Source organism: Bemisia tabaci, chromosome 2 (genome assembly GCF_918797505.1).
Source record: "Bemisia tabaci chromosome 2, PGI_BMITA_v3".
Lineage (NCBI taxonomy): Eukaryota > Metazoa > Arthropoda > Insecta > Hemiptera > Aleyrodidae > Bemisia > Bemisia tabaci.
Genome location: NC_092794.1, coordinates 65040944 through 65062604, shown reverse-complemented (window position 1 = coordinate 65062604; position 21661 = coordinate 65040944). Strand labels below are relative to the sequence as shown.

At 41.7% G+C, this 21661-nt stretch overlaps 1 protein-coding gene across 2 annotated transcripts in view; it reads right to left on the bottom strand.

The window, feature by feature from the left end:
* LOC109042108 (uncharacterized) overlaps positions 1-21661 on the bottom strand; it is a 155923-nt gene that overhangs the window by 103195 nt on the left and 31067 nt on the right. The window contains exons 3-4 of one of the 2 annotated variants that reach the window (XM_072296070.1): positions 3090-3668; positions 1641-2508 (exon numbers count right to left, since the gene is read on the bottom strand). In XM_072296070.1, coding sequence (XP_072152171.1) covers positions 1641-1704 — 64 coding nt within the window. In that variant the 5' untranslated portion in view covers positions 1705-2508; positions 3090-3668. Of the gene's footprint in view, positions 1-1640; positions 3018-3089; positions 3669-21661 lie in introns of those variants that run through there. The other variant, XM_072296071.1, reaches the window with a different exon arrangement.

The window sequence follows — 21661 nt, the reverse complement described above, 5'->3', positions numbered from 1 at the left end:
GAAAAAATGACTGTGTATTAACTTTTTTTTACAAATTCAAAGATACCTTGTGCGAAAATAAAAAGCCGAGGTGTGTGTGTGTGTGTGGGATCAAATTAGTAATTTGCTTAGTGTATATAAGATTTCAATTTCAAATTTGGCGCATACATTGATCAAGGTTTTTTTGCGAGCGGAAAGTTTGAATTCACTGAAATGTAAACTGCCAACGTTAAGTTCTCGCACTTCCGAGTTGACTTCGGTAGTTTCCGATACGCTCAATGTGGTTTGCATGTAATTTTAATGAGAAAACATAGCTTAGCTTAGCTGTTTCTGCATTGATTGAAAATTCGGAGTGAAATTATTTCAGTCTGCATAGGGCCCAAAAATCCCTAATGATATGGATGCAGACTAGAATCTAGATACTCCGGACGGAGTGATATATGGAGTGGAATCTACTCTTTTTGTGGAGTGTCATACACTTTTATGGTGCTAATTTCTAGTTGGATCACATTTGGCGAAAAGAAACCAGCGCGATTACAGTGTTGTAAAAATTTTGCTCCTTCATATATATCTGAAAAATCTTCCAAAGTAGAAAATAATTTTTGCTTCCCACCAAAAAATCGTTAACTTTAATGGAAAAATTTAAGTAAACTTTGATACTGTACATAATATTTGAAGTATTTTTAAAAGAGAAGAAACTGTTGCGCACGATTCTGAAAACACTGTAATTGCGCTGGTTCCTTTTTGCTAAATGCGAATCGTAGTTACGCTGGAAAAAAACACATTGGATCTAGAGTCCAGACTCTAAAAAATATAGACAAGATACTCTGGATTCAATCAGATTTAAGCTTAAATCAAAAGAAAATCCGCTCACATAGTGTCGAGTTAAGACTAAGAGAGAAACCGAACTCGGAATTTGGTCTGAAACGGCGCGGCGCAGAGAGAAATGATGACGAGAACTTGAGATGAAAAGGAGAAGCCCTCGGCGGGCAGCGCAGCAGTCGGCATGTAACACATATTGGCGCCTACAAGACTGCATGAATACTTCACGCATTGCGTCAAAGACAGTGCGGTCGCTGCGGTCAGCAGCGGCGGCGAGAAACGCATAGCGCCTGCAAGACTGCATAAATACTTCACGCATTGCGTCAAACACAATGCGTGCAGAAGCTGTCGGCATGAAGCGCATTGCGCATACAAGAATGTGGGAATATTTCACGCATTGCGCCAAACACATTGTGGTGAACGCGGTGCGGCGGCGGGAGTCCAAATTATTAAACCATATTTGTGTTTGTTCCTTCATAATTTTTTCGTTCATTTCATATAAATGGAAGGTCTTGTCCACACAGAGATAGGTTTACGGAACTTGACTTTCGCGCCAAGTTCACAGTTCACTAGAAAAAAAAACACATTGGATCTAGCGTCCAGACTCTTGAAAACATTGGCAAGGAAAAGGACTCTTGATTCAATCAGATTTAAGCTTAAATCAAGAACCAAGCCTCTTAATTTGAGCGGATTTCCTTTTGATTTAAGCTTATATCTGATTGAATCAAGAGTCCTTTTTCTTGTCAATTTTTTCAAGAGTCGGGGCTCTAGATCCAATGTGTTTTTTTTTTCCAGTGAATGTAGATGAACCTCGTACATAGATGTATAATTGAACATACCTGGCGTGAAGAGCTGGACGAGGCAGAGGGCGAACACCAGCCGGTGGATCCAGCCTCCGATCATTTCGAGGCTCCGCAAGCGGTATCAGTCAAGTCCATCGCCACATCGGTCTCAAAAAAACCGCGCGACACCACCGTGAAAACCAAAACCCCCGACAGCGGAAACGAACGAATCGGGAACGGACGCCACTCACGACTATCCGAATAGTTGTCAACTTCAAAGTTAATATTCCAAGCTGCCACACGATGAGCCCAACGCCAGTTTTAAAGTTGGCCAGTCGGTCAAGATAAAAGTGTCTTTATTCCTCGGCCGTATGGAATAAGTTACCTTCGGCGCTTATTTCAATTATATCGAAAACTCGTACAAGACATTTCAATAAACTCGTCGAAAAATTAGAGTCGGTTTCACAAACAGTTCACATTTCGTCGAGACCAAGAATGAAGAAAAACCATCACCGACACGGAGAAGTTTTTCGCGAGATTGTCTTTAAGTCGTCCTTCGATTCTCATTTTCACCGCGTTCGTAGCCAGGAAAAATAATGCGACTTTAATAAGTCCGGCTCATTCAGAATTTGTTGCAAGTCAAATCGGCTTATGTCCTCCCACTTGCCGACGGCTGGGATTTTCACTCCCTCGCGATCGATCGGGTTTGCTTCCGGTGAGATTTTTTTCTTCGCGAGGATACAATATAACTAGAGAGGTGCGCGACGGCAAACTCTGCCACCGTTGACACTCATCCGTCCCAACAACCGGCGGATGAAATTTGTTTGCAGATAACAGTAAAATGGATAGTACGTGCTAAGCCGCACCAAATTGGGGCACTACTGTCAGATAGGTCAAATTTGAGGTTTTCCCCAGAAATACAAATCTAAAGGAGCAAAGAAATCGTAAGTAAGTAACTGAACTGCGCAGTGCTCTCATTTCATGTCCGTCAAAAGTTCCGGGGTTCGGAACTTTTTTGTTCAAACTTCTCTCACCCAATGACCGGTAAAAGCTCCGGGTGGGTTTTTAGGTTTTTTTTTTATAATTTCCGAGAAACATACGGAACATTTTGGGAATTTCACATTTCCGGGAAAAATTCAATAAAACTCAAAAGTTCCGAAATTCGGTACTATAGTTCCGGGAGATGGGAGCACTGGAACCACGAGGAAGGTGGTATACGGATTGACTACGTAATTTTATTTTTGTGGGAAAAAATATCGATCTGCAAATTAAAGGAAGAGCTTTACGCAATCAATACATCGGGAAATTGTGTGAACTAATTTAGAACATCGGTAATAACGCGTCTTGTTGAGAAGAAAAACAATGAGGACGAGAATCTGTTCGTTAATTTGTTGAAAGAGACCTTTTGCAACAATTGTATCACGCTACACTTGGAAGTTTAAAATCTCTTTCACTGGCAATGCCAAAAAAAAAAAAAAAAAAAAAAAAAAAAAAAATTATATGCACCTTAAAGGAAGAGCATTACGCAATCAATACGTCGGAAAATTGTGTAAAATAATTGAAAACATCGAAAATAACGCGTCTTGTTGAGAAGAAAAACATTAAGGACGAGAATCTGTTCGTTGACTAGTTGAAAGAGACCTTTTGCAACAATTGTTTATTTGTTGAAAGAGACCTTTTGCAACAATTGTATCCCGCTACACTTGGAAGGTTAAAATCTCTTTCACTGACGAGAATCCTGTCCATGCCCCACTGGAAGAGATGGCGATAACAATTACGTAACGCTGCGTTGCGTGTCGTAACGCGGAGCGGTGGCGGTCGAGGGCGGAAATTGAGGACAGGCAACGACGGGGTGGGGGCACATGACGACTGTGGACGGGGAGGATGCGGTCGTTCAACAAGTCAACTCGGAGCGGGGATGAGTTAGGGGGCGGGCGCCGTTATCGAGTGGCGATTAAAAAGTTGGGTCCAAGTTGGAGGCTCGGCGCGACGACAACGGCGCGGGTGCGGTCGGCGCTCACCGTTCACCGCTTTCCGCCTCCGACGACTTCGCGACGATTGATTGTGAGTCCTCGAATCGATCACCTGCAACAAATGAACGGGAGGAGATTAGACAAGCTGGAAGCGCAAATACCTATGACTCATGACCTACAAATCGGACTTGTTTTGAAAATGTTTCATTTTGATGTGGATTGCATTTTGAGCGTTGTCTCCACTCGTCAAACTGGCGTCAAAATGGAGGCTCAAAGTATATCAACAAAAGATGGGGTTCTAGCTCCTGTGCCCCCCCCCCCCCTCCCGTTGTAACTCGGATATCGTTCCTTTACTCATCTTAAAATTGCTTCAGAGATTTAGGTTATCAAAAGCTTTCATTTAAACCCCAATTCGATGGCCGAATCGGTGGCTCAAAACGCGCAGGCCATTTTTTGGGAGGTTCTATGAAAAAATTCGTGCAATTATTGGCACCCAGGAAATTACCTCGTGGCTAAAATGGGCAGTATCAGTGTTCGAGTGCTTGAGATAATCGTAATTCGATTTTGGACTATAAAATTATGAACATTTCTAGTCAACATCGTTGTTCAGGGCCACACAGATAATATACAGAAGAGCGCCTTCAGCCCACTGCGTAATCATAATGCGAAATTCTGATACGACTATTCGTACGTTACGACAGTCATTTTGCATACTCGGCCAATCGAAGGCAAACCATGGACCCAAGCAATAGGGTACCAATTTCAGCAATGTGATGCGTGTTTTTTAGGGACCAAATCAGCCCTTCAGTCACTTCACTACAGAAACAATTGTACATTTGAATTAGATGCTATAGGAGCGCGTAACGCCCATTAGATCTGGCCAATAAATGTCATCAATTTAGCTTGAAACAAAAGGGTATTAAAACTAGTATACATGTGTGCTAAATCCTAGGCAATCACATTTTTCAAGAAGTTTACCACAATACACACTTCCGTGCTAGAATAATTGCGCTGCTCAGGTGATTTTTCTTGACGTCCTCTTTGGTCAGCGGGGTCGTAAAATAAAAAATATTTTTCTTTGATAAAGGCACCATCAACAGATTTGCTTTTATTAAAAAGATTGGGCAAAACAAGCTTCCATAAGCCTTTATAGTGGTAAGTATCTTAAAAATACAGTGCTTAATCAAGTTACTTGTACATGGTGTTCGCTGCATAAGAGTTTGGTCGCAAATCGAATGATGTCTGGCCATGAAAATTTGATAAGTCTACTTGTTGAAACTTGCAATTTTTCAAATGTTACCTCGCAATGTGTTGGAAGGCATCTGATTTAGAAATTTATATTGTTTTTAAGCCGAATTTTAAGTTAATATTATAATAGCGATCATGAATATTAAAACAAGACATGATCAAATATTTACCGAAACTCTGCAGAGATTAAGTCCGTGCTTCTTGTCAATTAGCTATTTTATGGCGATTTATAAGGTCTTCAAATGAACTAAAGCGCTTTGATTTTCTCCAAAATGTTGCTGAGAAACTTCTGGTTACATGATCAGGAAAGCACAGAACTTCTCGTAAAGGTCACTCACTCTGCTGAGAGTCGTTGAAGTGGTTTTTGCCAGATTCTGGGGGAACTTCTCATCAGAATTTCTTGCTACCTCTTTTTGTAACAGCTAATTAACCGAGCATCAAAGTTTAAAGTTATCCGAAAGTAATACGCTACCATTTCGCGCACAGTGTTCAAATAGTTGCCAAATACGTACAGTTACAATGTCTTTCATTGAATTTAGCAAACGTGGATAAAACGCTATTAAGAAGGGTTTTATTTGCTTTTCTTTAAGTTGACACGATCAAACTTGAGGAAAATTGTTTTGAAGCCGAAAAACAACCTCTAATTCTGCAATTTTCTCTCATTTATTCCAAGGGAATTTCACAATTTCACCATAGATTATAACGATGCAGGTAACAAATTCATGATCAATGTAGTGCGAGAAATAAGAATTCTGTATACTACTTTTGTGTTACGTGCAAATGCAATTCTTCAAGCACAAGGGGTAGTTGCTAGTGTTTGGGTATCGAGAGACCGTGAGAAAACAAGGCAAGCTGCCGCGCCTTCAATTTTGTGGATCTGCAACACGGGCATCCATCGAACACGAATAGTTGCATTTAAGTGATGTCTCCAATGTCAGGGTCGTTCTCATGGTTGTTCTCTTGACCCAATGCATTCTTTAAGATCTTGTCTATACGTACCGCTGGATGTACGATTAATTAATTATGCGTACTCTATTTTTGGTCAGAGATTGATGTGAATGAAGTTAGTCCATGTGAGGAAACAAACAAAACCAATAAGTTGGTACATATTTCTGAAACCAAATAATTCTCGAGTATTTAACATCTTTCCATCATATTATTAGCAGAAGTTTTTGATCATTCTACATGGACTTTCAAATAGCTTTTATCAACGGAAAGATCGCAAAATTTTGAAATTAAGTTGCGGGTTTTTCCGCTTTCTCGGGGGTAAAATCGCTAGGATCGTAAAAAATTGAAATATTATCTTTGATCTTGTCGGATTTTTATCTCTATAAAATCGAGTTAGATGAAATCGACATTTTATCGCTACATTTATCAGCGCTGATAAAATTTCGATTTTAAATTGCGATTTACGAATTCATCGCAATTTTTTATCAAAGTACTGCAATGCGACGTCGATAAAATCGCGATACATTATCCGATCAAATCGCAACTAATCACCATCACTGCTACTTGGGATTATGGTCCATTTTTGGCCGTGCGGGGTCGACTGCTCCACGACGAAAGTAGCCCGAGACTCATGTTCTCGTAATTTCCATATGTTTTTTGTATCTTTCACATCTTCTCGCACATTACATGAACCAAATCAACGCCTTGTAGTCATAATGTAGCTTGGGCTGTACCTTAGGAATTGCACCAATCAGCCTACATTTTGCGATAAAAATCTACAGCTTCTGGCTTCCCAATTATGAAGTTCCTTCTAAATATAGAGAATTTGTGCCAATCACGGCAACACTGATAAGCGCAAAAAACCTGTGGCTCCCTGGCCTTGCAGAGGAGGTGAGGACTGCGAAAAGCAGCTTCCGCAAAATAACCACCGGATTTACTCTCAAGTTCTAACTCCGGTTTTTCAGCGCTTAGCATAAGAACCGCCGCAGACTCTGAATTGAACAGGGTCTGAAAGAGAGGAGTTTGAGTGCGGTCTAATTTTTATCAATTGAAGCCCCTCCACCACCCCTTTCCATTTTGATTCTCAACCATCCGTTTCCGACCGAACTTCGACCAACTTGCCTTGTTTTTAGGGACGTGCTTGTTCGTGACTTCCCTCCCACGCGTTGAATTTATTCGCCGCTTAGGTTCTCTGAACCTTCAGGAAGGCTACGAAACCTCTGCGATAGTGTTTGGCCTCAAAATTCCGTGGATATTTTGGAGTTCTTGATTATCGGATATATCTTTTCTTGCCAAAAAATGTTGTGTTTTTCGACAAGATAATTAAAAATCGAAATGTTATCTATACTATGAGCTCCAGTAGAAAAACAAAGGAGAAAAACGGGAAACAAGGCTAAAATACACAATTAAAAAAAAACCGAGACGTTTCGACTCAAAACTGAGTCATTTTCAGTCGGAAATGTTACTATAAAATTTAAAAAAAAAACTATGAAAAACCTGAGCCCTACATAGTGGTGGCTGGGATCTGAGTCTGGCCGGCTCAGATATAGTTTCCACGTATAGCCTAGCCACTCATACACGGAGAAAAAAAACTTCGTGCGTGGGACTCGAAGTTTAGGTCATATGGATCTCTGAAGTTTTTGGATTGAGCATCTGAACACTTTAGGTCCAGCTGCTGCGGTTTGAATCACACATTTGAAAGTTCATCAAAAACAACTTCTGAAGTACCTCGGTTTTCACATCTGAAGTACTTCGGTTCCCACAGCCGAAAAACTTCGATTCTCACATCTGAAGTACTTCAGATGTAAGAACTGAAGTTTCAGGTGTGTGATCCGAACCTCGACAGCTAAAGACCTTAAGTGTTCAGATGCTCAATCCGAAAACTTCAGAGATCCTATGACCTAAACTTCGGGTCCCACGCACGAGGTTTTTCTCCGTGTATCATTGGATTGGTTTACACTTTCACTTTACCGTAAAATGCTACGATCAAGTGGGCATTATTTCACAAGAAGGTACTACCATAGGTACTACCATAAGTAGGCCGTCTATCATCGCCGCGACTCGAGTTCGAATCAATGCTGCGGCAGTTCCGTTTTATACGTTTGCCCGTCAGATTTTCACTCCCGCCAAAGCGCGAAATTCGCGCCGGATCTGTGCCCTCAGAGTAACAAGTAGTCAAAACAGCAACTGAGTACGCGTGAATTTCGCGCCGAGATTTTTAACTGTGATTGATTGGACGCCCCTCGCGATGGGTCTGCGAACATCGATCCACAATTGAATCAGTGAGAACGAAAACACACCAACTCGGAAAAACGAAAATAATCAAGACACACACAAAACTTCAGAGTAGATGAAGACGTTAGTTTAAGAAAAAGATTTTTGCTGCCAAAAGACATGCTTTTATGGACACTTTAAAGGTAAAAGTTGGAACAGATGCGCTAACTTCAATGACCTTCGTGTAAATTAACTGTGTTTAATGGCAATTGAGCATTTTCGAGTTACCGAGTTGGTGTGTTTTCGTTCTCGCTGATTCAATTTACCAGGGCGACCTCCACATTTTCTACCAGGAGTTGGGACCCTAGCCAGAACCTTCTTCAGCAACCTACTATCCGATTCTTTTGTCGATGACCATATCAGACAATCTACATGTAAGTAACCATCCTCCCGGGAAACTGACCGATGCCGAAATAGTATTGCCACTTCTGCGGACCGATTGTCGAAATTTGTAGACAAAGCTATAGACAAAGAAGACAAAAAGCATATGGAGGGATCCTATTGAGGGAAGTGGGTGGTTGCAATGGACACAAGAGGTAGATAATAGACTAACTATCGGCGACCGACCAGAGACCCTACAGTTAGTCCATCATTCTCCCCCTTAGTCTATAAGAACCACCCGTTTCAACCGATAGGATTGCTCCATACTCCCTATGTCTTCTTTGTCTATAGCTTTGTCTATCAATTTCAACAATCAGCCTCCTGGTGGCACCCATCGTCGTGTTGGCAACGGCAGCTGCATTTTCACCGCCGAACACTCCGTCCGGCGAGGATGAGGCCACTTACACCTCGAGGGGGAGGAAAAGCCCCCGGATCAAGTCGCAAATCGGGCGATCGTCGTCGTGCAGGAGTAAAATCTTCGCGGCGGGGGAGGGAGGGCAAATCAACAGTGTTAAGTCCGTTTCATTTCGCGATTGTTGACAGTTTGAGGGGGCAAGGGCCGGGGGCTGATGGGGGGGGGGGCAAAGGCGGAAATGCAATCAGTGCCTCGGCGACAGGTTTTTCCAGCTCGGTGAGATCACGGACCGCGCTCCGATGAATGGGGGTTGAGCTCGGTGAGAGGGGCGAAGTTGCCGATTTTGTTAAATTGGCCGCGACGCGGGGATTTTCGGAGCCCCCAAATTTGCGACCCTGGAGTGGAGGGATTAGCGCCGTAAATACCCCCGCCTCCCTTGCCAAATCAACATCGCGAGCGGTGAGTGGCGCTCTCCAATCTGGAGCGAAATTGTCAGGATCGAGGGGACGATGCTCGATGTTTTTATGAGCCGCGCGCGCCGGGACAAAAAACTTTAAAGTCCCCGCGCTCACCAATTACAATCAGGGACAAAACTTCTTACGCTACTCGCTGCGAGCGCGTTAAACTGCTCCGGGGGATTTTAGTGGATCTTTAAGTTCAGCTGTCTCCTCGTCACGACGTCAATGGCTTGTATACGAGGCTTCGAGGGCCGCAAACCGTGTCTCCCAGACGGAGGGGCCAAGCTCCATTCCAACGTTGCAAAACAGACGTATTTCTACCAAACAGAACTATGTGCGGGTCAGTGTTCGGAACTCACTCTCGAGTTTCAGGAGCCATGTGGCGCATCAAGCTCAATTTTTAGGGGCCATTGCAGATTTTTTAGGGACCAAATTCACTTTTTGCTGATATATCACAGCGCATTTAGTGAAAATTTGACGAAAGATGTTTTAGTTACAGAACTTGTAGCTGTAACTCGGGGGAAATTTCGAATAATCATCGAACAGAAAAATTAGGATTTTTTTTCTGAGGGGGAGGGGGATTCTTTAGGGGCCACATTGGCGCATAGCCTTCATTTTTTAGGCGCCATGACCGATTTTTTAGGCGCATTTAGCGCGTTGGCGCATGTGAGTTTCGAACACTGGTGCGGGTGAAAAATATAGGGTGTGCTCGTCAGTTCTCGGGCGGTAAGAATGAATGGGAATTATAAAGCGCCAGTGACGTCTGACGTCAGCAGCAACAAAGCTGCCGCCACGGTCCTCGTGGTGGTTTTTAACTCATAAGCCCTGTCCACAACGCTTTTGTCCCATGCCCACGGCTCATGAGTCGAATTTAAAATCCCAACTTTTCCATTTTATCAAAAGGCAGCATGCGCAGTAATACATTGTTTCTTATCCACCTCACCACGAGCACACCCTATCTTTCCCACCCGCACATAGTTCTGCTCGGCAGAAATACGTCCAAATGAGCCCCTAGCGAAGATATGCATTGAATCATGGTTATGCTGATAGTTTTGCTCTTTCACTAAGTTTGGCTTGAACGTGGAGAATATTGAATCCTGTTTAATACGGTCACAAGTTTGAGAACCTTTTTTGGATCAATAGTTCGTTTTAGAAAAAAATTCGTCGCATCATCTTGTTGAGAAAGTTTATGCAGAAGCAAGATTTAAATTGCAAATCTCGTGGCATATGCAAGAGTCTAATCGAGCACTCTGAATCAATTCTCAATCAATGCGTGTTGTTCACCTTAGTTTCTTGTAGGTTGATGCACGACGTCAACCCTTTTCTGTTTGACTTATCTGGAATAACACACTCATTGTCCTTATTATGTTGCCGACTTCTAGCGAAAAAGATCATCTTCATGGAAAAAGGCAATTTTTTATTTGCCCGCCGGAGGTGAACCGCATTCAAAATACGCGGAGAGGAGGGTTCTCATCAGAGGCAGATCAAGCATTTGGGCTATATACCTGATTTCCTCCATTCAAACCTATGTTAAATAATCGAATCTTGTCGGAGCACCTGGCCCCTCAAAGCATCGATATATTTCCATAGGTTTAAATGGAGAAAAGACAATGTTGCCAATTTGCTGGATCCGCCAATGGCTCTCACTGGAAAAAAACACATTGGCTCTAGAGTCCAGACTCTTAAAAACATCGACAAGAAAAAATACTCTTGATTCAATCAGATTTAAGCTTAAATCAAGAACCAAGCCTCTTAATTTGAGCGGATTTCCTTTTGATTTAAGCTTAAATCTGATTGAATCAAGAGTCCATTTTCTTGTCAATGCTTTCAAGAGTCTGGATTCTAGATCCAATGTGTTTTTTTTCTAGTGCTCATTTTGAAATGTTGGTAAAAATCTACTGTTTAATGTGACTGCAACATTAACGGGAAGTTTCGGTTGGGCGCGCGAATCAAATTAAATCGAACACTCGAGCCGACTGATGAGGGAACTTTGGGCAGGGCGGGGGTGGGCGAGCGGTCTGCCTGACGGGGACACTGATACTAGGTTATTGAATTACTAGTTGTTTTTAATACAAGGCCGGGGGAGAGGGGGGTCCTACGCGACGGGCACCGCGAACAACCTAACCAGGTTAGTGTTCATTAACAATATTAAGACGGATCAAACAGCGAGAGAGGATTCCCCGAGACAGTCCAAAGAAAACAATTAAGATAATGTAAAAGTTGGGCGGCGCGCCGCGGCGCGGCAGACGGCGTAACCAGGCAATTACGCGCGCCAATTCGCACGCATGCCGCCGCGAATAAGCGTTTAATCGCTGTTTGCGAAGTCGTTTTCGGCCGCGAATCCGCGGAGAACAATGCGGCGGCAGGAGCGGGGGCCCGCGTCCCCGCGAGCGAAAGGGCTTTTATTCGACAGGAGAAGGGACCGCCGAGCCCTGTCGTGAGAGCTTTTCGGGGAAATCGAGTTAATGCCGGGAAATTAGGAAGCCAGGAGAGTAATGAGCGAGCGAGCGGGAACCTTGTTGCGTCCCGATGTGGCAGACGCTCGCGTTGTCATGTGCCCGTGATTGTGACACGAAAACGGCGAAATGAGATAAGCCCGTAAAAATGGGCCTGTTGCTAACTTCAGCTCACTGAGAAAAAGTTCTGTTTTAGCACTGAAAAAGAACCACATTGGATCTAGAGTCCGGACTCTTAAAACATTGACAAGAAAAAGCACTCTTGATTCAATCAGATTTTTGCTTAAATCAAAAGGAAATCCGCTCAAATTAAGCGGCTTGGTTCTTGATTTAAGCAACAATCCAATTGAATCAAGAGTATTTTTTCTTGTCGATGTTTTTAAGAGTCTGGACTCTAGATCCAATGTGTTTTTTTTTTTCCAGTGCGCTTCAAGAACGATACTACGACACAGGCGAACATTTTGTAAGAGGAGACGTTCCATCCAGCCATTGCGCACTAAGACGCTACACAATATTCAACAGGTATCATGCTTCCACGCGCAAATCGTGAAGAAACACCGTGTGGTCTTTATCAACGCAAGGAAAATATAAATATCAACACGCCGGTTGATAAAATCCCGTCTCATCCCGTGTGTTTTTACGGGGTTAAACTATTCAATGATTTTTCGGGTTCATCAGGAATGTCCTTTTGTCAGCCGGGCGACGGGGAATAGCGGTGCGTAAGCGTGAGTGCATAAGGTACGGCCGTCCGCCTTCATTTTCAGCGCACGCAACACGGACGGCCACCGGACACGGATAGTTGCATCCTGCGCCTATATCAATGGCAATGTTAGATTCTCGCAACTCGTTAATACATCTGACATGTCACCCCGCATCGCATCGCCAAAGAGGTATAAAAGTGACCGTATAAATTGAAATTGTCATGGTCATATTGACTTAATGGGTCAGTTGCGCTGGTCACAGAGTCGTGTTTTGATGCTTTATTCTTGCAGATCAACTAAAAATAATGAGATCCATCCTAACCGCAACTTTCTACTTTGAATATCAACCGAGACATCGCGCTTTGAAAAACTGGATTCATGACATCATCCACCGCGGTAGCACATACCATGTTATGTACTGCCGCGGTGGATGACGTCAGAAACCCGACTTCTCAAAGGACAATATCTCGGTTCATTTTCAACGTAGAAAATTACTGTTAGGATGGATCTTCTTAACTTTAACTAATCTACAAGGATCGAGCATCAGAACACGATTCTGTCACCAGCGCAACTGGCCCATTGCATTACAACGCTGCTAAGATTTCACACTTTACCTATTGGCTCAAGAACGGATACGAATACGATTAAAAGTTTCCCAATGGAAAATTAAAGTGGAAAGGAAGTCTGCAACGTCGCAAACGGAGATACGTGGTTTCCCACTTTGGTCATCGATATTTCATCCAGATCTGCGAACAAACCGTCCTTTTTCTACACCTTTCAAGGAAAAAAAAGTGTCAAGGGTTATCCCCTAAAATTGTGGCACTACCCCAATTTGTTGGATGACATGGACATTTCCAATTAATTTTGGTAGCACCGCAACTCAAGTTATGGTAGTACCGCAACATTTGGGTTAGTAACCTAATTTATCGGGAAACTACCATAATTAATTGGGATACTACCACAATTAATCGGGGTATTACAACAGTCAATTGGGAATGTCCATATCATCCAACAGTATGGACCCCCACACTGGAAAAAAAAACACATTGGATCTAGAGTCCAGACTCTTGAAAAAATTGACAAGAAAAAAATACTCTTGATTCAATCGGATTTTTGCTTGAATCAAAACGAAATCTGCTTAAATTAAGAGGCTTGGTTCTTGATTCAAGCTAGATTCTGATTGAATCAAGAGTACTTTTTCTTGTCGATGTTTTTAAGAGTCTGGACTCTAGATCCAATGTGTTTTTTTTCCGTGTTCTTTTGAATTTCCTCGAGGATAAAACTGCCTCTCTTTCTGCGGAGGTCGAGACGAGCATGCAAAAGGCAACTGCGGTCATGTTTTCTCTCTTTAACTTACACTGTCGAAAAGGTGGTCTGCAGATGGCGAGTGGGACCTGGCAGACCTATTAATCATCTAGGATTCCGCCTTCGTCGCTTCAAAAACTCCTATCAGATCATCCGCCTTCACGTTGCCGGATCCCGAAGGAAAACGTCCCAGTTTTCCGTTGGCTCGGGTGTCTAATCCAAAATTGCACGATATTGGCAACGCGGGTTTCCTCTTCATTACCGAGCCCACAAGGCGTGGAGAAATAAATTAGCTCAGATATAAGTCGGAAATTCTTACTCAACGGGACACAAGTGAAGTTAGACTCAAGAGAAGGTGAACTACGGACATAATAATTCCCATTTCTCAGAGAAGTTGTTTGTTTTTCTATTTTCTGCTTAGTTGCTGAAAATGCCTTATCCTCTCCTTCTTTGCCGATAGGCTGAAAACAGCGATGACTATCGGTATTTGCCTCCTCCTAAAATTATTTAGGAGGCAAAATAATGTGCATATTGGAAGGAATGAAACGCTCTGCAGTTCTGGCATATTAGTGTTTTGGCATTACTTTTTAGCTTACACAATTTTTCATCCGTTAAATCGAGTTAATGCATACAAGAATAAGTAGTGACTAAGCATTAGACCTCGCCTTACTAGTTTACAGATCGAAAGAGCATGGGCTGGAAAATAAACACATGGTGGTGGTTTTGAAACCCTCGCGATTATTGAGTGATTCGTTAAGGTTTTTTAGAGATTTGTTGTTTTTCAGAGGCTGGTTTAACAGGGCCGGATTTAAGAGATGGCCACATGCGCCGCGGCCCATGGCGGCAAATTTAGGGGGCGGTTAACTTCGCAATTTTTTTGATTGTAGGTATAAAAAAAAATCTGATTCAGAAAATAAATTACAAACGAGAAAAGGTGACAAAATCTCTCATTCTCTTCAGATAAATAATTTCTAATTTTGTCGTCTTTCGGTGATACGTCGAGAGACATCGCACCTTTAATTAGTCGCAATTTAGCCTAGAGCGGCGCGGCGCAGAGAGCAATGATGACGAGGACTTGAGATGAAAAGGAGAGGCCTTTGGCGCGCCGGTCAGCATGGAACACATATTGGCGCCTAACAGAGTGCACGAATACTTCCCGCATTGCGTCAAACACAGTGCGGTCAACAGCGATCGCCGTGAAACGCATAGTTCCTACAAGACTGTAGGAATATTTCACGCAGTGCGCCAAACACAATGCGGTCAGTGCTTATGTTTGATCTTTCATAATTTTTTAGTTCATTTCTTATAAATGAAAGGCCTTGTCCACACAGAGATAGGCTTACGGAACTGAAGTTTCGCGCAAAGTTCCGTGAACTTTTGCTAGTAGTGATGACAGGGCTTACGCAAAAAATGTGACCAACACGAGTAAACGCGTCTTATGCACCCCTCCTCCTCCGGCACATTCTTTTGATGGTTTTATTGATGTTTCAAAACGTATAAGAAGGGGGCGGCAAAATACAGGCGGCCCATGGGCGGCGAGTAGGTAAATCCGGCCCTATGGTTTAATCCAGTTTGGTATTGGCACAGTTGAACTGAACATGCATAGCTTCTTCAAAAACCGGAGTAAGCAGGTACATAATTTTTTGCACGATGATTTCTTTCAAGAGAGTATTGATAGTAAGAAAATATTCGCCTTTTCAAGTTTTATATTCGATGTTCTTCAGAGTATCTTCGAACAACATCAAAAATATTATCCTGACTTTAAAATTCCTCGACCCTTACTCAAAACATAATTAGGAAAAATATCACCGATTTGATTCATTCTTATTCGTGGTGGATCTTAATCATATCTGCACCCTTGATACCTCAAATGATGCGATTTATTATAACCGACAACTGTATTTCCTCTCGTTCGGATGTCTTTTCAGTGGATTTCTTTTATTGTCATATTGGCGAAACACGAAGCAGCAGTTCAACGCGTCGGCTAGACGATCATGTTACAGTTTTTTCAAGTCGACCCTTGGACGGATGACTGTTTTCGTGACTAAACATTGGAGTTTATTTCCGTATTTAACCTCACATGCTTGCACAAATGTTTGGTTAACGCCTATTTGTATGGCTTCTTTTGCTGCGGCTTCGCCTACACACCTATAGACTTCTTTTTTGTCCTATTTCATCCTCAAACTTGCAACGGCTACTCGTTTACTCAATTTGAGTCATTGAAACCAAAAGCAGAGTTACCAATATGTCAAGATCTATTACAATGGATGTCATTTACGAGCACATATATCTGAATGGTAATCATCACCATGAAAATGAAGCCCGCGGCGCGGTGGTCGGCACGTATCACATATTAGCGCCTACAAGATTGCATGAATACTTCATGCATTGCGTCAGACACAGCGCGGTCAGCAGCGGTTGGCGTGAAACGCATAGCGCCTACAAGACTGTAAGAATACTTCCCGCATTGCGCCAAATACAGTGCGGTCAGCGTGGAGCGGCGGCGGAAGTTAAAATTATTAACCCACATTTATGTTTGTTCTTTCTTAATTTTTTCGTTCAATGCTTATAAATGGAAGGCCTTGTCCACAAAGAGATAGGTTTACGGGTCTTAACTTTCGCGCAAAGTTCCTTGAACTTTTGCTAATAGTGTTGACAGGGCTTTCGCAAAAAATGTGTCTAACACGAGTAAATGCGTTTTATGCACCCCGTTACCTCCGGCACGATCACTTGATGGTTTTATTGATGTTTCAAAACGAATGAGAAGGGGGCGGCAAAATACCGGTGGCCCTTGGGCGGCAAGTAGGTAAATCCGGCTCTGCATTGGAGGATTATTATTTACTCATTTCACCAAAATCATTTTCAATAACAGATCCACCCTTAACTTACGTATATTTTTCCTGTTGCAAAAAGAGCCTGAAATATTTCGGCAATCTTTTATTCAAACATTTCCCTTTTAATTTTTGCGCGTAAGACGTCACACGAAATGAACTCTGCCGTTTTCCACTTTTGGAGCACCTAGAAATTGCTTTCACTTAAACTGCGGTGATAGCGAGGAGAGCAGTAAGTGCACGCTGGGATAAACCTCGAGACATATTAAAACATGTAATGCACTCACTGCTCTCTTCGCAATCACTGCAGTACAGAAGGCAAAGCTTTAAAAATACCTGACTAAGTTTTGATCAAAGTAAATTGGTTTAACTCCATGAAACTATCAGAACCGCAGGAAATTTACATTTCGGGATTAAAATTATTAATTTACACTTCTGCAGTGTTCAGAAAACAAGATCGATATCTCTTGTAATTATTTCGGATGTCGCTGTAAAGTCATCACGAGCCTCGCTGCACTGATTCCGATACGTTTCGCCCGTTGCCAGATTTCCTGTGGAGATACGCGTATTGTCCGCAAAATTTCGAGTTCACCCTATCGAACGGCAACATCGTTGGCCCTTCCGACCGCTAACTCGATTTCACCCAATCAGACTTAGGTAATGAGTCCATGAATTGGGATCTCACCGAACCCTCCCGGTATTTTAGCACCTTGACCGTGTGTGAACTGCCGGGCAGGGAGGTGGCGCATCGCAGCGCCCTCTGCCGTCATGCACTTGCATTAATACATGTAAATTGATGATTATAAAAGTGGATTCAAGCTCCGGGCCTGGGCCGCATTTCGCCCAGCCCGGCTGGTCGGCGCGTCGCGATAAATTTTGAGCAATGGATCCGTGCGGAATAAACAGCGGACGAACTAAACTAACTTGAGTCTTAAAACCACTGGGGGAAAATTGTGACGGGATTTCGGAACGTTCGGTTTAAGTTTGGCTCAGGTAGGTGCCTCGTTGCCAGGCTGTATGTAAAGTGTTAGTCGAGCCTATTTCACCAGGTTGTCGAATTGTGAGAGGGGTTACTGTAATTCAATGTTTTGACATGTATGGCCGTATTCAAAATTCTCCCTGAAGCATTTCCAATTTTTTCCCTGAGGAGGCACTGTAAAATTAACCCCTTGATTAAGGAGGCCTTTAAAAAAGCAGCATTAAAAGGACAATTTTTACGAACCTCGAGTGAAACTAAAATTTCTCGGACTGAGTTTTTGAGAATGCGAGGAAAGAACTCAAATGGTCGTTCAAATCAGGAATTATGAAATCTAGGGTAGGTGAGACTTAATGAGATTTTACAGTAGAGGTTTCAAAAGTAAACAGGCATACCTTCAAATATGCTCGAGATTATTTTTCAACTACACATGAAATCAGTTGATCAAAATCGAATTGGGTGTGAGGTAAGAAAAGGACAACGACGGTGCACAAGTGACAAAGTCGATAAGTGAAAAAGTCGTAAAAACATGTGTATTTTGCGAAATTTTTCTTAGTAAAATACTCTTCATTTTCAAAACTTCTTGAGTATATTTTCTCTTTAAATTTTTAGAGCCACTGTAATAAATTGCATTCAAACCCTTTTGAAAATTTCAATAAAAAATATTACTATGCCGCTTTACTAAGGAAAAAGACGTATAAATATGTGTATTTGCAAAAATTTCCTTCGTGAAACGTTCTTTATTTTCAGTGACATCTTGAGTATTTTCTCTTGAAATTTTCAGAGCCAATATGAGAATGCAAACAAAACTTTTCGAAAATTTTAAGGAAAAATATTCGCAAGTTCTCTAGGAAATTTACATTTTATCAAGAGAAATTTGGCAACGTCCAAAAGTTCATACGGCAATTTGTCTTATTATACGGCAGTATGGTTAATATCTCAGCTGACGAGCACACGCAACGTTTGCAACGTAATGAGCGCAGCACGCGGCGATCTCAGCGGCACGGCGCTGAGATACAACTATTCGTACTCGATGAGTGTCCGTATTGCATACGCAATAAATTGAAGGCGCACTGGCTTTCCTATCGCTCACCGCTGTTTAAAGCCGCAAGCTGTTTGCAATGTTGAACAATTTGCGTTTATTAGATTGCATAAGGAGATACTGGCTAACCCATATTTTATCTTTTCACCGTGAATTTTTAAATATTACGAAAAGTTCACGCATTGCAAAACTTTGGCTAGGATAAATTGATGGCTAAAATGAAAAATATGTACCTCCGATTGCAAAGTTACGCATCTCCACTCAGGTTTTATTTCCTTTAAAGTATACCGACAACAAATGAATGACGAAAAACTCCCAGAAGATATTTTGATAGTTTTCTTTTAAAAAATAAAACATGTTTGGAAATGTTGAGATGCTGCAATCATAAAGTCGTGCGTTTTTTACCTTACTTAATCATCAAAATCTCAGTTTTTTTCCTTTCATAATATGAAATAATATCTAAATAATTGCTAAGTAGGGCCTCTAGTATTCAATATCTGGATTTAATGATTGTTCACAGGTTTAATTTTTGTTTTATTTCTTCATTTTTAAGTCAAACCAACTGTTGTTGATTGTCAATATGCGATTTACTTTCCGTCAACCAGTAACTTCCAATTTCCTAACTATCAACAACAATTTCATGAATCATTAATTTTGTAAATAATTTGTATAAAATATATAATATTGCAATTGTAATATTTGTTTTATGTTCATCAATTGAGTTTGGATTTTAAAAGACCATAAATCAATTCCTCGGAACAGCAACTGCACGAAAAATGAGCTCTCTAATCGCTGCTCGCCGGCATAGAAAAAAAAAATTAACTCATGGAACATTGCCGATTTCTTGAATAATAAAGAAGAGAACGTATTGAGACGGTCATTGGAGGCACTCGCCTAGGTTTGACATCCTTTTACTCATTAGTAGAAATAAAAATACTGTCCAGACTCTTTCTTTTCTGTTTTCAATTCTAAAATGTGTATTCTGTAAGATTTGGTTGAGCACACAATTTACTCTGAACAGAAAAAACGGAAAGAAGTGTTAAGCGCTCAATTTTTTCGAATAAATTATTTTAATCCAATAAATGCCAACTTACGGAACGTAATTCGCTAAAAGACTGGCTCCCTATTAAAGTCTATCAAACAGGGAGAATATAACGTTTAGGAGCGGATGAGCTATCTCACAACCCTGCTAACAAAAGACCACTCAACTCAACAGGGAACTAAACTCAGATTTGCGGTTTCTACACAGCGCGCCATAGCAAGGCCTGAAATCTGGCAACCGTGCAATGGGGCGATGGACTCACGGCGGAGCTTTAGCGAGGGGGAGGGGGGAGAAGAGCGGACGTAAGCACGATTTGGCTCACCCTTGGCTGGCTTTGAATATTAGATCTCGCGAAAATCGTATTAAGCTTTTCCCCGGGACTAAATGACAGGTTTGTCTTATTTTTGTCGATTGCAGCTTTATCAACCCATTTTCCGGAGAACCTCTGGTTTCTGCTACCTTGATAACGGCTTCGGCGTTTTCCGAAAGCATAAAACGCGCCATTTTTATTGCCACCCTCTTGCTACCTCGATCCCGTTCCGTCCCTTTTTAACCTCGCCCCGATGCCCGCTCGGAGAATTCTCCTTTGTCTTATTGTGAAAGGCTAGCCACTCCACTCGACAACACCTCTTGCCCTTTCTGTGCAATTTTAATCACTTTCAAAGTCTTTTTCCCCTCCTTGATATCTCCTCAAACTTCCTCAATCTTACTCTTTGGAACGAAAGTTAATTTTCGACCCGAAGTCCACCGTGACGATGATGCTGCTTAAAAGGCCAATGGGTCAGTTGCGCTGGTAACAGAATCGTGTTTTAATGCTTGATTCTTATAGATTGGCTAAACATAAGAAGATCCGTCCAAACAGCAACTTTCTACGTTGAATATTAACCGAGAAATCGTCCTTTGAAAAGTCGGGTTTTTGACGTCATCCATCGCGGTGGTGCATTACATGGTATGTACTACCGCGGTGGATGACGTCATATATCGAGTTTCGGAGGGGCGTTATCTCGGTTATTATTCAACGTAGAAAGTTGCTGTTTGGACGGATCTCATTATTTTTAGTTGCCCTGCAAGTATATAAAGCACTTAAACACGATTCTGTAACCAGCGCAACTGATTATGCTGAACTATTTTGATGTTTGTGATTTTTAAGCCTACGAGATATTGATTTTTCTACCGTTCAGGCATTACATAGAGGTAAAAAATCGGCAATTTTTTAGGTTTCTTTAATTTTGTAAATTTTATGTTTAAAATGCAACTGCTAAGAGAACTAAGCACGAGGATATCCTTGGTTTCTAAATTCAGCAACTATTGGAGGAAAAATGTAAAATGATCTATGCTGCTATGAAAAACATGTGTTTAAATGGTAAATAATGGTAATAATGGTTTAATGATAAGGACGTCACTAATTGTAAGCTGCCTATTTCCTCATTTTTAAATCTGTTTTCCTACAATTTCTGACTTCAGAAACAAATTATGAAAAATACCACAAACTTAAGTCATGAAGGACTCTCAGTGAAGCGATAAAAGTACGTGCAAATTCTCCATTCTCACAAAATCCTTTCGTAATATGTGCTTTCAAAACAGACATCCAATTTTCTCCCAAATACCGCACCGCAGAGTATCTTAGATGACGAATTTTAATGGGCTCATTTTGATTGTGGAAACCAATTTTAGACTTGTTAAACCAATGCTCAACTATTTGGTGGTCAGTCATCATTCAGCGATTCTGAGCGTTGACTTCCGAAAGTTACTTTTACACTAAAGAGAAGAGAACAGTGCGAGGTCTCTGAAATATAATTTCTCTAATTCCATTAGTGCACTTGTTGCCCGCCTAATGGGATGCATTTTTTTAAAAGAGCCTGTTCTATTGATTCAAAACCCTGAAAGCCTGCGGTGAGAGCGAATTATTCCATTCCATTCCAAATTAATTTCTTCGTTTATTGGCTAACGTCCCTTTCCATGACTTGACAGAAACACTGAAAAAAGGTATGACTCAAGCAAAATGGTTTTTGCATTCGCCATCGCAAAAGTTTTAGTTTTACTTGATTTATTCTGAATTTCTCTAGGAATAAGGAAAATAATGCTTTC